The sequence below is a fragment of the Corythoichthys intestinalis genome, chromosome 7, assembly GCF_030265065.1.
Source record: "Corythoichthys intestinalis isolate RoL2023-P3 chromosome 7, ASM3026506v1, whole genome shotgun sequence".
Taxonomy (NCBI): domain Eukaryota; kingdom Metazoa; phylum Chordata; class Actinopteri; order Syngnathiformes; family Syngnathidae; genus Corythoichthys; species Corythoichthys intestinalis.
In genome coordinates, this window is record NC_080401.1 from 33,289,328 (window position 1) to 33,305,712 (window position 16,385).

A 16,385-nucleotide genomic window follows, 5' to 3' on the forward strand; every position below is an offset into this window, starting at 1 on the left:
TTACCTATGGAAGTTTTAATGGTTTCCTGGGTAGCAATGTTTAAACCTCAACTTAAAAAGTATTTTATGCACTTGCATTTAGCTAAACTTACATGTGGAACTCTCTTATTTTCCCCCCAATTCTTGTGTTGGGTGGAGGGGTTGTGTGATGATGATCAAAACAGTTTTCTTTTTTGTCTTTATGAGATGCAGTCCATCTATGGACTAGTGTGGCAGCAAACTGTGGCAGTTAATAGGATTAACCAGATCAGTCACATGGTTGGCATTCATCTTGGATTGGACATCCGGAAAGAAGGTTCCCTCCCTTTTTATGTGTCTTCCATGTCTTTATTTTGTCCCTAGATACTTTTTTTTTTGCGTTTGTCCTTGGCCCTTATTTGTAGCATTAATTGCTTTTAATTAAAACTTTTATATAGTCAACTGTTTATTAATTAGTGCTAGTATCTGAATACTTTTATATCTTTTGATGATTTAGGGCTATATAACTCAACATTACTTGACAACAGAGACAACAGACCAAAACTAACAGTCAGAAAAATAATTTGTTCCTGACACCAGCTTCAAAAATCATCATGAATTTTAGTGTCCAAATATTATATAAGCTTCTCAAAGAATCCTGTCCAACAATACAATGATACTAAATTATATGTAACCGGAATCAAGCAAAAGTCTCAAGGAGACTAATTAAAATCTAAAATTTGATAAAATTTGTAAAATTTTTAATCAAAAAATAAACTAATAGCTCGCCACTGTTGACGTCACCGAGCGGGACGTTACGTTGGCTCCCTGCCTTTCTTCCACAGTGTCTTTAACTACGTAAGGTAGTGATTGAAATACACCACAAGGTGTCAATGGTGAGTTTTAAATTAATTAGATATCTAACCAAGGCAAAGTCTGAGTAAGTTTTATGTGTATTTTGCATAGCTATTTTGATTGGGAATGCCAGATCTCTTTGCCACTTGTTACTTGTGTTTTTTGGTGTTTTGTCGCCCTCTGCTGGCGCTTGGGTGCGACTGATTTTATGGGTTTCAGCACCATGAGCTTTGTGTAATTATTGACTTCAACAATGGCGAGTTACTAGTTTATTTTTTGATTGAAATTTTTTCAAATTTTATTAAAAGGAAAACATTAAGAGGGGTTTTAACAAAATGTCTATAACTTGTACTAACATTTATCTTTTAAGAACTACAAGTCTTTCTATCCATGGATCGCTTCAACATGTTACTAATGTTAATGCCATCTTGTTGATTTATTGTCTTAATAAACAAATACAGTACTTATGTACAGGACTGGACTGTCTCAGAAAATTAGAATACACAATATTCTAATTTTTTGAGACGGTCCTGTGTATATATACAGGACTGTCTCAGGAAATTAGAATACACAATATTCTAATTTCCTGAGACAGTCAGGAAATTAGAATATTGTGTATTCTAAGTCCAGTATGTTGAATGTATATATCCGTCTTGTGTCTTATCTTTCCATTCCAACAATAATTTACAGAAAAATATGGCATATTTTATAAATAGTTTGGATTGCGATTAGTTACAATTAATTAATTTTTAAGCTGTGATTAACTCGATTAAAAATTTTAATCGTTTGACAGCCCTAATATTAACATCTTTGATGTGAAAGAACAGAGTGTAATGTATGATGTAATAACATACAGAAAATGAAAAGTAATGCCAGTTACTTTGCTGTGTAACTAATTATTCTGACAATTAGGTAACTGAGTTATTACCTCAAATACTTTTTGGGAGAAGTCATTTGCAACTGTAACTAATTAGTTTTTTAAAGTAAGATTACCAACACTGCCAACTAGTTACCAAAAAGTTCTGAAGACCAAGTATTTGGGATTGGAGTGTTGCCTAATTCAGAGGCAATTTTGAGCGTGGGATGGACCCAATCCCTACGGATTTTCCGAAGATTAAGCGGTTACGAGAAAAGCTTGACCAGTAATAATAACAGCGACCTGTCGGCCGTCGTGCCGAGCAAAGAAAAAAAGTTAGGGCTCCTTCAAATCGACAAAGGCCATGGGTTATCTCTCTCTTTGTCATGGTAATTGAATGGGAAAAAAACTAAGCAAAGTCTGGCGCCACAGAAAGCAAAAGATCAAAAGTCACCAAGGAAGTGACACAGCGTGCGTTAGATGCGACTTCGCTTCGTTGTCATTCAGAGCAGAGCTGGCAGACAAAAGGCGGGAGATTAAACGGCTCTGCCTCACATTAGTCTGTGCTCGTCGCGCATCCTCCCGCAAGGTCATTTAGGAGTCAGGAGGAGGAGGAAGAGGACGTCGGAGGAGTGAGGGACTATCCTGCTGAGATCCTCCTACTTAATGATGATCAGCTAAGGGGCCATTTTCATTTAAAGGACGCCAAGAGTGATATCCAAATAGAGACGTGACGCACATGCCGGCTCGGCTGACGTCGTACACATAATAACAACATCAGCAAACTTTACTATACTCTATTGTGTGCTGAATGGTTGCATTGGACTTTCATCACACTACCCCGTCTGTGTGTGTGCGAGCAAGTGTTTAAGTGCGCGTGCGTTTGAGAAGGAATGACCCAGATAAAACGAGTGATGAGTTCCCACTGCAAGTTTGCAGTCTGTCGACAAGGAAGTGAGAGATAGGAGTCTTTTTCATGTTGATGATAATACAGGCTTGAGCAACTCAGATTTTGCAATGTCTTGTTGTAGTGGATTCTAAACTTGGTGTCTTTCTATTTATTATGAAATTGTTATGACATTTTTAATTCAATTTTTGTCATTTTTTTATTTTAATCAACAATCAATTTTCATTTATATTGTATTCATATTTAGTTTGTATTTCAATAGATTTTTTGTGTTAATGCTTTCTATTTACTAGCTTTGCATAGTGTTTATTACCTAAAATTGTTTCCCATTTTTTCATATTGTGCTTTTCAAAAACTATTTTATCAAAGCATTTTTCTTATATTTATTATCATTTTATATCATTTGTAATTTTTTTTTTGCTGTCTTTGTACAGGATTTCCACCAACTGTCATTATTTTGGTGTAATACTTTTTCGCTTTTTATATCATACTTTTCAAAGAGTGTGTATTATTTAATTTTAAAGGGAACCTCGGACTTAAAGAGTAGTAGGCTCTATTAAGCCACAATTGTTCTTTTTTTACTAAAATATGTTATTAGAAACACATAAAATATTGCCATTGATTTAAAATCTACAATATTTAGTACACATTTTGACCAACAGAGGATGCCATGTTTTAAGCGCGCAATGGATGCTTGGGGTGATGACGTAGTTAGTCACTCACTAGACAAACACTAGCGGTCTTCTGCAATTCATTCGACGCAGCGAGACATGCACATCTGTTAAAAGCGGCGAGTACTTACTATTTGTTGTTTTTATTGAGTCTTTTATTACCTTTTCTTAATTTTTTCATAATTTTTTTCTTTAGTTTCCCTCTCATACTTTTAAGCATTGTGTTTTCTTGTGGTACCTTTAAAGCAGATTGTTGATTTGTTGATCACATTAGTCACGTAGCGTATTTAAACAACCCTTATTTGATATTACTAAGTTTAAGTATTTTCTTAAGGCATCTTTAGTATGTTTTGTCTGTATGTATCTAAACAAAACAAGCTGAAAGCGCATGGAAGTACTTTAGATGTCAAATTCGCCTCTTGTAGATGTTTTACAGGTGTAGCACATTTTGGTAGAACACTTTTTTCATTCTCTCATCTCGTCTCATCCCGTCTTTCCTGTTCATTTTGCTTTTGCTTCTTGTTTTGTGAAATATCGACATTGCTGTCATGCTAATTAATGTTCCTCTCGGGTTCAAATTAAAAGGCTTGAACAGATGACATGTTTATGTCGCTAGAGTCCTACTCAGGAAGCCTGGCAGCGTAACCAAGTGACGTCACTGCCCTGCGACATCAACAACAATGGCAACCTACTAGTTAATCTGATGTTACAAATTTGCATAAAAACGAAAATATCAAGAGGGGTTTTAATATCAAATTATTTTAACCCATAATAACATTATCTTTTAAGAACTACAAGTCTTTCTATCCGTGGATCCTTTAAACATTTTTTTTTCCTTTTTCATATTGTTATACATTTTAACATTTTATTTTAAATTACCTTTAAATTCACTTCTTTTACTTTTCATTTACTTTCCTTTTTAAAAGGTATTTTAATTGTTTTCTTATTTTTTTTTTTAATCTTAATGCTTTTCACTAATTTATTACACTTCATTCTATTTTTCATGTATCCTATTGCTCGATTTAAACATTTTGATTATTCATTAAAAACACTGCTATTTTAAAAAAAATTTTTGTTTTGTTTGTTTCTACATCTTGAAGCAGCTATTATTTTCATCTTCCTTTATTTGTAACAGCACCTCTCTGCAATCCACTAGTATTTCCCCTCCTTTACATCGCTTCATTTATTATTTTACTCATTTCACATTTTCCACGGATATTTCCTACGAGGACTTAATAAATTATTTGAAAAAAAAAAAAACACTGACACAAGGTTTGAAGGTTGCGTGCATGTGTGTTTGTCCTACGTGTGTTTGAGGAAGCTAAAAGGCAAAGAGGAGATGTTAAAGCACCCCAAAGTCTCAATGCTGAAGGCAAACCATTAATCTTACCTCTCATATGCACTTCTGGGCTTCAATCCCAGCCGAGTGTGCTTGTGTAGCCTATGTGTAAATGTGCGAGAATGAGTCTTCATCTCGCCCAAATACAGAGACAAGTGCAAATGACGAAGATGATTTCCATTGTGGCGAAACAGAGGTGTTTCCTAACAGGACATAAGGGGCATCCACTTCCACATGCACATCTGGCAGCTGCGTGTGTGTGTGTTGGCTGTAGTTGTGTCCAGCTTTTTTTGTGCTACATCAGTCAGGTGCTTATTGGGAGATGGCTACACGGCGCTCACAGCCAGCCAGGTGGCACCGAGCAGCTGGGCTGATGGGCTCCCTGCCCGGCCCACCTTGGCCCCTGACATCGCACACACACAGACACACCTGCTCTGGGACTCAGGGTGGAATTCTGGAAAAAAACATGTATGGGATTTTTTCATTGAATTTCAATAGTAGTTATTTTTATTCTTAGAAGTAGTTTTTAACCTTCTTTATAAATTTTTATCCTGTTTAGTTTCTTTTATATGAACAACTATTTGAACTGGGATGGCTGGCATTGAGTGATCATGTTTCACTGCCAGTGATGGCGATGGGCGTCCAATCCATTATGACTTGAGATCTCCATCCTTCTAATTTCAATCACCTTCCGAATCAATTCTTCACATGATGCATAAATAATGCCTTTTTATCATACCGGAAGAGATTTAAGAGCCAAGCAACCCTCAAACAAAATTGACTTTAATGTATCTCAGACTGAAAAGTTCATTTGACGCCAAACCTTGTTAATGTTGGAGATTTTGTAGCTAGCATGGATTTAAGGGGCTGTTTACATGGAGGGAGTCGGCGTGATGTCACAATGACGTCACCTTGCTTAGCAACGTGTCGCCATTTTGCAAAGGGGGCATGCACAGCTAAACATTCCGTAGACAAACGTCTGAAATTCATATATTTCAGGTGTGTTTTGCGTCTTTTTTCATAAAAACGTCTTAAATGTGACTTAGAATTATCACCAGTCATTGCCGACAGACGCGAGGAGGCGATACAATTTAAAATTAGCATTTATTGGCTTACAAAGCTGCCCATACAAAGTTGCAGCTGATAGCTGGATAAACAAAGGAATGGCCTGAAGTGGAGTTCGGAAACATCTACAACTACCTCATAAAGTCACCCAGTAAGTTAACCTTTATCAATTACGTGGAATATGTACAATGTGGAACTAAGAAAATTGGTAGTATATACGAAGTGATTATTTCAGCCGTAAACGGTAATTCGCCTCCAAGCATTATTTAGCCGTGAACACGTCACTGCAAAATAACCAATTCCCACCAGGTCAATAATATACCGATTGACTAATCAGAGCAGTTCACGGTAAAAGGAAACACTTTGCTAGTTGCCGGTTACGGTAATAACCACTGCCTAGCCTATTGAATCCTAGCAGCTAATTGGGGCAAAAATTAAAGTTTACTCACCAATAATAAAATGTCAGCTGCAAACGTAAATGTGCTTGGATTTAGGTTCACACAGGCGAGAATAGTCCACGGAACCGTCTTCTTTTACTGTTCCTCGATTAATTGCTTTCAACCATTTGCTTGTCCTTTTCTTCTCACGAGGAAGAATAAAGATCTTCAAATGCGGCTCCGAACTCTTCCTTGTGTGACAACCCGCAACACAGCAACTTTTAGTCATTCCGACGGAAAAAAGACCGCAAATAAGACAAAAGTTCAACGCGTTCGTATTACAATGCACGACAGAGCAACTGCTTGTGACTCGTCTTTTGCCCCGTTTCCAATATGGCGACGCTTTGTTGTGGCTGGTGACGTCATTAATGCCCGGATGTCCGACTTGCTCTATGGCGACTCTGCGACACCAAGACGTTACGTTGCGGAATGGCCGTCGCCTTTATATGGCCTTTATACGGAGAGAACGGAAGGCGAAGACGCAAACCTTTGAATCCTGGCTCCAAACTGGAAGGATTCAATTGCAGGCGCATGCTCCGCAACCATATCGATGGAAAGTTCTCGCTCCGATGACATCAGCACTCGCACACGTGACATTGGGCGTACGCAGCGCTGCTACTAACATTAAAAGCAGCAAACATCGCGGAACATCGGCTTTAATTTACTGTTTTTAATAATATTTTTTATTTAAATACAGTGGTACTTTGACATACGATCACTTCGACACACGATCTTTTCGACATCCGACGTAGAATTTGACTCACTATTTGTTTTTACATCCGACGATATACTCGAAATATGACGACATGACAGCACCGCCGACTAACGCACGGCGGATTTTCTTGTGAGAGAAATCAACACAGGTTTAAAAAAAAGTTGGTACAGGAAAGAAGGAAAAGGGTGACGCTTACCATTGAAATGATGATGCAAAATATAGAAAAATATGAGCGTTGGGTGGGCATCTGTGAAATGGCTCAACAATCCATCTCCACGGTCCTCCCCCAACCCCCGTTCGCCAGTCTTTATAAGTTAAGGTGACAATTATTATTGTGGTAACATCGCCAAATAAATCGCCAGCTTTGTCAGGTTTCTAATCAGTTATTCCATCAACTTGAGCAACGCCTACCGTCCCTCGCAGTTGACGGTGTTCTCAAGAAAACATTGAAAGTGAAAGTAACTCTCAACCTTATCACTCCCTCTCTCTGTCACGTCAGCCGCACGGTACCTTCAGGTACAGCAAAAAATGTCCGCCACATCAGAACGCGATTCGTTACATTATTACAGGAATTATTATTATTTAATATTATATTATTATTCCGATTTTTATTTGTAATTCATTTGTTTTGCTATGTGTAATTGCCATTTGTAATAGTACCAGCAGTATTTATTAAGGATTTAGTGTAGGTTTTCGGGCTGTGTAACGAATAAATGTAATTATAATGTATTCTTATGGGAAAATCCTGCTCGACATACGACCATTTCGACTTCCAAACAAGGTCCTGGAACGAATAAACTTTGTATGTAGCGGTACCACTCTATGTTTAATGTTTTTTTGGAGCAAAATAAAGATATCATTGCTTGGAATGGACGGGTATATTGTCTTCCGGGCTGAGGAAGTTGTTGGTGTCAAAAGTGCATCATTGGCTGTCGCCCCCTGCAATGCCCCCTAGGGACTGGCATGAATACTGCATCGTTTTCACGCGGAATTGCGTCATTTTTCGAATGGAGACGGAACCATACCCCGGTAACACACCAGAAACGTCTACTGCGCGTGAGCGATGCCGGCGCGTCAACGCAACAGAGATGCTAGGCGTCAGTTTCCATTGGATGCGTCTTACGAGCAGGGCGTCTGTGAAGCGGCTCGATCGGCTCACGTGAGGATTGCAAACTCGCACGAGAGTAGCGGGTATTTAAAGATAATACAAAAAATCATTTGCCTTTCAGACCCCGCGTATTGGTCAGCTTTCTATCTGAAAGAAAGAAGAAAAAAGAAGTCCTGTGCTAAAGAGAAAAGCAATCCCAATGACAAAGATTTTAACATGTATTTTACAAATGAAATGCCTCAATGAATATATATATTTTTTATTATGAACATTTTTCTAAAGCTCTATTGAGGGATTTTCTCAAGTTAAAGCGCCACACAGAAATTTATAAATTTAATCGTGTGAGCAGGATTTGTGTATTATTTATTTTTTTTGTATGGGCTATTATTTATTTATTATGTATTTATATTTTACAAATGTGATGTAGTATTCATTTATATTCTATATTTTATGTTGTATAATTTTAGTTTCTATGTGAATATTAGTTCCTACTTGTTTTGCACTTTTGTACTTGTATTGAACACGGGGGTACTGATGCGCCGAGATTAAAAGCAGAGTTGATACTGACCTGACCCAATACCGTGTTGGGTATTATTATAGCAGAAAAGACAGCAAGAAATCAACAACGACAAGTAAACTGTGACCCAATCTACCCACAGCCACAAGAGATCTGATGGACTCGAAAAGTAGGGGGTTAGGACCAGTGTCGTTAATCTTACTTTAAAAAAGTAATTAATTACAGTTACAAATTACTTCTCCCAAAAAGTAACTGCTTTACTAACTCAGTTACCTGAATGTAAGAGTAGTTACTTGGCAAAGTAACTGGCGATAATTTTTATGTTTTGTTTTTCCTCAAAAACATAGGTCACACTATGTGAAGTTAATAAGGTTTTTGGGACAATTGGCCCTAGCCCAATTCTTTACCCTAATTTACCCTTTACCCTGAATCGATCGTTAAAAGTTGTTAAAATTGCTCCCATTATTGCATTAGTTCACCACTGTCTACTTTCGACATGTGAGTTTTAAAATTGTTTCATCATTTAAAGATAGATTCAACTCAAGATTTTGCCGATTTAGGAGTATTTTAGATAAAAAAGTTGCTTAGGTTCGCTTGGAAGGTTCTCTACAACAGAGCCTTCCTAAGAAGTCTACTGCTTGATGGCGGCTGTTTACTAACTCATCTAGTTCCTACACTGTACATGTTGCTAACGCCGATGTGTCTGTCATTTCGCATCTAGTTCTATATATATGTGTTATCTACCATGTCTACCACATCTAGCATATCATGTGGGCGTAGTTTGTAGGCTATTGGCTACAGTCAGGTATTATTGGACCCACCTAGCATCGCGTTTGCTCGGCGTCACAACTGTTTTTGCCTTCTCCCCACTCCTGCTCTGCTCTGTCGTCTCGGTGAGTCGGTCTCCCTCAGACTTTTCTCGCGTCATTCAACCAATATAGTAACGCATAGTAACGCACGCCTTTCCATCCTCAGTAACGGTAACGGCGTTGCCAAGATGAGAAAAGCAATTAATTAGATTACTCACGACTGAAAAAAAATAACGCCGTTGGTAACGCCGTTATATTCTAACGCCCTTATTAACAACACTGGTTACGACTGCATCTTATTTTGAAAATCGACCGGATCCACCGTATTTTTACACGAGTGACTTCTGGTCTGCCCGATCCTACCTAGTGGTTCTGATGCAGGAGGGCCCCATCTCGTGTCAAATAAATAAACTCTGCCGTTGTTTTCGCGTGCGACACGTTAAGCCGTTCTGGAACACGTCCAACACGCGGCCGCACTGCGACTGGTTTGCATTGGCTGATTGACTTTAATGGCCACGTTTCACTGCGTCGTCGCAGCGGCAACGTTGTCGCGCCGTAGACGTTTCTGGTGTGTTACAGGGGTAAGCCACCGTGTGCCCACGTGTAGCAAAGCAGCCCCAGAATATAACTGGGTTACACAGTTTCTGACATGAGACATGATAAACCACTCTTTGAGATTAGAAAATTTGATGAAATAAGTCAAAATCATCAACATTCTTGCTACGATAAGGTTCTAATGTGTACTATTTGTCATACCTTTCCTCCTGGAGTCCCGCCTGAGGCTTCCAGGCCGGACCGCCGGCTGCAGCTCCGTCTCCGCCGACATCCTTCAGGCTCCGAGCGGTCTCGGCTGGGCTGGCGGGTGCGTGCGTGGGCGCCGGGTGTGTGTGTCCGGGCACACGGGCTCATGGGAGGGAGGGTGGCGGGGCTTCAGCCCTGACGCGACATCCGGCGCACACCCACGCCGAGCTGCGAGAACAAAAACAAGACACTTTAGATAAAGCACGAGATTACAAAACGCAATTTCACATGTCGCATACACATTGAGCCATTGCATTGCCCTCGAGGCCAAATTTTGCCCATCCCTGATTTTAGGGTGAGCTTGTTTTGACTGCTGTCAAGCATGACAATGAGCCGCTCGACTGGGCCTTGAGTGCATGTTGCCCGTGGTAACAGTGGAGTGGAGAGACCTGCTCGACACTTCCTGTCAATAACGTGTCTCAGCATGGGTGCCGCTCATAGAACAGTCCTGAATCACTAAACAGACGACTTCAAAACAGAACAACAACTCTGTTTTTCAGCATTGTGAGTTTTCATGTTTTTTCCGAAGACAACTTGAAGTGTTTTGAGTGTTAATGTTTTCGGACAATGTCATTTTCTTTTCAAACTCATATTTGAACTCTATTGGTGCCATCTACAATGACAGAAGTTCAATCGTGTGGCTCTTTCTCATCTTCCTGCTGTGAAATGAAATGAGTTTGTCGCAAGGAGATGTCCAATCCATTTGAACTGGGCCACCCTCCCAGTTTAAATGGATTGGATGTCTAGTGCAGTTACTTTTGGGGTAAACTGATCTTGTCACAGTTGTATTAATGCATCACTTTTTTTACTTTTGGAGCAGAACTTTGAGATAAACGTTTAATCTGTTCTGTCATCACACTGATATTGCAAATACAGTGCCCTCCATAATTATTGATCAAAGCACACGGTCCCAGTTGAAGCCTGGGACCGTGTGTATTTTTGTGTGAGACCAAGATTGAGCTTTTTGGCAACAAACACTCCAAGTGGGTCTGGCGTGCCACGAAAGATGCACATGCTGAAAAGCACCTCATACCCACTGTGAAGTATGGGGGTGGGTCAGTGATGCTGTGGGGCTGTTTCGCTTCCAAAGGCCCTGGGAACCTTGTTAGGGTGCATGGCATCATGAATGCTTTGAAATACCAGGACATTTTAAATCAAAATCTGTTGCCCTCTGCCCGAAAGCTGAAGATGGGTCGTCACTGGGTCTTTCAGCAAGACAATGACCCTAAACATATGGCCAAATCTACACAGAAATTGTTCACCAGACACAAAATCAAGCTCCTCCCATTGCCATCTCAGTCCCCAGACCTTGTTTTGTTGGCAAAAGGGGTTGTACAAAGTATTAACACCAGGGGTGTTAATAATTGTGACACACATTATTTGATGTCAAATATTTTTTTCTTTATGTGGGATTTTTTCCCCACTGAATGAATGCACTTGTATTGAAGGTTGATTTTTTCTCTTTTTTTCCATTAAGGTCCCGTATTATTTGAATTAAAAAAAATATTAGAAGCTAAAAAAAACATATCTTTTTCAAGGATGCCAATAATTATGGAGGGTACTGTGCATTCTTCATTCTATTCTAGGTTCCCAAATATATCACTTAAAATGTTTGTAATAAGAGAAATCATCACTATTCTTATATTGTCTTTCTGCATGTTTTGCTCCACCAGAATTGGGGATAATCACATTCTACTTTATAACTATTCTTACATAATGAGTAACAACATTTTTTTAAAAAAGTTAACAATATCCAGGGTAATTAGCCTGCTAAAATTTAACTATCAAGTGGTACCTCGACATACGATCCTTTCAACATCTGACGTAAAATTTGACCAATCATTTTTCTTGACATATAACGACATGCTCGCAATACGAAGAGTTACAACAACCTCGCAACTTCATTGTTTACCCGCAAGACGGCAGCGCGGGGGATTTTCTTGTGAGAGAAATCTACATGGATCCCAAGATGGTTAGTGCAGGTGGCGAAAAAAGGAAAAATGTGATGCTTACCATTGAAATTAAGATGGAAATGATAGAAAAATATGAGAGTGGTGCGCGCGTCAGTGAATGTGTTCGACAATACGGCCGCAATATGTCTACTATCTTGACGGTCCTCCTCCGATCTCCATTCGCCAATCTTTATTCAATTATCATTATTGTAACATCGGCAAAGAAGTTGCCTGCTTCATCAAGTTTTTAATCATAAACTTTTTTTTTTTTTTTTTTTTTTTATCTTTAAACTTGTGCAACAATACAACTACTGTATACCGCAGCCAACGCCAACAACAACAGAACATGAAAAAAGGAAGTAAAAACTTCCCGCTCTTCTGCATCTCTCTCACCCTCTTGTCTGTCACACGGTGCATTCAGTAACAGCATGCAAAACACAACAGCCACATTAGAACCTGATTTCTTACATTATTATTAGAATGATATTATTATTATTATTTCAATTTGTATTTATAATTCATTTGTTTTGTGATGTGTAATTGCTATTTGTGATTGTACCTCCTGTATTTTATTTTGGATTTAGCGTTGGATTTTGGGGTGTGGAACGAATTACCGTATTTTTTGGACTATAAGTCGCAGTTTTTTTTCCCATAGTTTGGCTGGGGGTGCTACTTATACTCTGGAGCGACTTATGTGTGAAATTATTAACACAAGATTATATCATTTTACATGTTATTTTGGTGTTTTGGAGTAACACTGATGGTTTAGTAAACTTCTTAGCATGTTCTTTATGCTATAGTTATCTGATTAACTCTTAATAGCTGTGTTACGTTAACATACCGACCACGTTCACATTTAGTTATTTATGCATCATGTAACATTATCATACTGTACACTTATTCAGCATGTTGTCATTTATTGTATTTTTATTTTAAATTGCCTTTCAAGAAGACATATTTGTTCTATTTTATCAAGTAAATTTCCCCCAAAAATGTGACTTATACTCTGGTGCGACTTATAGTCCGAAAAATACGGTAATCGAATTATAATGTATTACTATGGGAAAATCCAGCTCGACATACGACCATTTTGACTTCAAAACCTGGAACAAATTAAATTTCAATATATAGGTACCACTGTACATTTGAAGTATTTTTAACCCCTTCAGACCCGCATTTTTTTCTGCTGGGCAAAAATAAATAAATAAATAAATAAATAAATCTTTGCTGATTTTTACTCTACACAAATACCAGAACAAAGTGCAATGTTTTTTGGTCAGGGATAATTCATGCTTTTATTGGTTATTGTCAATGACAAAGTTAACATTGTTTTTAATGAGAAATGAGCACTTACATTTGCCTTTTTGAAGTTGCGTTTTGTCTCAGCCATTTTCAAAGAACCAATAATAGCAAAGAGGGTGTGCTAAACCTCATGATTTGATTTCGAAGGGTAAACTTCCGTCCAATCATCTCCCACAATCGGCAAGAGCAACTAAATTCAGTGTATTTATTGATTTAGAGGCACGAATGCGTCATGTCCTTCAGCAGTGTGCTTAGCTCTGAAAGGGTTAATCAAGATTGGTGCTCTACTTCACAGATTCTAAAACTTTTATAACACTTTTTTTTTTTTTTTTTTTTTTAAACCATGGAAGTTCGCAAGAAATGAAGTCATAATATTACATGAAAATTAGAACACATTCTCTGTATAAAAAAATTTGATAGGAATAAAGTTGAAATATTATGACCAAAAAAATAAAAATAAATTAAATTAAAAGGAATAAAAATACTCATTTTTCCTATAGCCATTAGTGGCTTAATCTTCATGATGGTGATATAACAAAACTGAACATTTTTTTAGAGCACGAAGTTTGAGAATCATAAATTGAATAAAATTAAATAGTAATATAAACAGAAATTAAATTATTTTCTTTTCCAGGTAGTTGCATTCATTTTAACAAGTACAGTTATTCAGCTTTCAACTATTTACATTATAAGTGAAAAAACATAACAAAACAAAAATGCTCGAAAGGGATTGAGACGAACATATTAAATCCCACCCCATATTCTCGTTTATAATGCATATAAATAAATATTTTTCTGCAACCTATTTTTGCCTTAAGTAATTATATGGTAAACTTACGACCAGCAATGGTAAAACGTCATGCACAGGGTCATTTTTTTCCTCTTTGTTTGTGCATCATAATTTTAAAAATGACACGTTTTAAGCCCAGGTAAAACTTTCACTGTCCATATACTGGATTTGTCCAATGGGCCTTGATTTTGACACCTTTACTTTAGCACCTGAGACGTAGCTAACAAAGTGTGTTCAGTGGCAGATGTCAATAGAAGCCATACACTTTTCAGATTTGCACTATGAGGCAAGGAAAGGCGAATGCGGTCAAGCGTGGTCAGGTGCCAAAACAAGTGAATGAATCACAGAGGATAGGTGTTCCCCTTAGAATATCATTCCTGACCTCTTCTTCTCCATCTCCCTTTACTCGAGTGCGGACTTGAACGAAATAAAAAGCAGCGGGCACTTCTCGAAGAAGGGTGGTGGTAGTGGGGGTCTCCCGACCAGCCTCCTCGCCATCCCCAACCCTGTCTACCGTGTTTCTATGTGAATAGAAGGCCCCCCCTGTAAGCCTCGGGCGAGAGCAGATGAATTGAGAGCCTTTTAATTTGCTGCCGACAGAACAGAACAGAGTCCATTTAATTCCGCCAGACGAGGCCGTGTCGGCAAAACGCTGACAATATTCTTTATCTGGTCCAAACACACTGGAAAAGTGCGAGTCACTCCAATTACAGGCATTATCTGCAGGGCGGCTACAGCAAATGGATGGATGGAGGAGAGAGAGAGAGAGAGAGAGAGAGAGGGGTTAGAGAGAAGAGAAATGAGTGGGAAGAAAAGTAAAGGGTGAGAAAACCGAGGACGGTAATGAACAAGGGCTAAAAGTGGAGGAGCAGTGGGGAAATGGAAAGCCAAAGAAAGTCAAATAGAGAGAGAAAGGCTGGAGCGTAAACCCTCCTTTCACAGTCCTCCCACTCTTGCCTTTTGTGTCCTCTCATTTTGTTCTTTACCCCCTTCCAGCCCGAGCCTTTCACGAGGCATCTAGATGTGGTTGACGAAAAGCAGTTCGGTTAATCCTTCACTTGGACCAGAAAACACACACACTCCACTTGGTGTTCACTGAAGGCCCTCTAAGGCTTAAGGACATCATTTTAAGAAGACCTCCGCTAAGGTTTAGGCGAATACTTTCATGAAAGATGGCAATGAATGTATAGTGAAAAATAAAATCTGTATTTAGGCTTTACGAGCCAACCGTAAATGTTTCAATCATCTACAGATGCCGCAAGATATTGGCAAAGCACACTTCTGTTTAAATGAAGCTACTCCATGCACTTCAACATAGTTAAATTAGGGCTCGGCGATTTTAAGATCGAGATCAGGAAAAAATTTTAATCGATTTTGTGATCGGCTTTGGTTTATATAATCAACCATATGCATATACTGACTAGCTTGGCAAATTTTGAACAGTCTCTAAAGAAGTCCAATGTTGATGGTTTTCAGGTGGTTTATTACACTCCAGGTGAGGTAAACTGTAAAGCTAAATACAAAGAAATTGACATCTATCAAACACAAATACAAAGGTATAAAATAATTTTCATTTTTCAAACACCTGCTGCATCAGTGCTAACAATGCTGGTTGCCATTATATAACAATTACCAGTTTAAAAAAACACAAAATAAGAAAAATGTTTTAAAAATCATGGAAAGAATTAGCATCATACGATATAAAAACAGTGAGCATAAAATAGGTGGCATTTATTGTAAGGCTGGGATCTACAACAACAGTTTTATGGGGCAAGTGACTAAACTTTAATAAGATAACTTATTTGTTTATGTACTCATAGTCATTATAGTATTTTTTGTTGATTAATCATTTTTGCATTTTTAAATATAATCAATACTACATATTAAAACATATTATTATATTCGGTTGCGAAAGTGGCTAGAATTTCTTGCTGGAAATGCCTGATAAAAAGTTCGCCATGCATGCATTAGGCTGCTGCATTGCACTTACTGTAACAAGGCATATATAAGGAACTGATTTTCATTCAAAATTGTATTTTAAAGTAACATACATGAACAAAATAAGTACAAATAACATATTATGCACAGTGGAATATATTTTGAAGATAACACAAACATTGACTTTTGTATATAATGAGGAAATAAGAAGCCTAACATATGTAAATGGACAAAAATACCAAATGTATCACAGTTTGAGACAAGCATTTCTGGACCTCATTGCAGTAAATAAAAAATGTGTAAAACCTTATTGTGTTGAATCTCACATTAGTTATATTTGCATGGGAACTGCACGTAATGCTTGA

General features: G+C 38.1%; 1 protein-coding gene across 13 annotated transcripts in view; it reads right to left on the reverse strand.

Moving 5' to 3' along the window:
* dab1a (DAB adaptor protein 1a) overlaps nt 1-16,385 on the reverse strand; it is a 552,095-nt gene that overhangs the window by 163,427 nt on the left and 372,283 nt on the right. For all 13 annotated transcript variants that reach the window (XM_057840958.1, XM_057840955.1, XM_057840956.1 and 10 more), the window contains one exon: nt 9,994-10,206. In XM_057840958.1, the coding sequence (XP_057696941.1) occupies nt 9,994-10,063 (70 nt within the window). In that variant the 5' untranslated portion in view covers nt 10,064-10,206. The remainder of the gene's footprint in view (nt 1-9,993; nt 10,207-16,385) is intronic.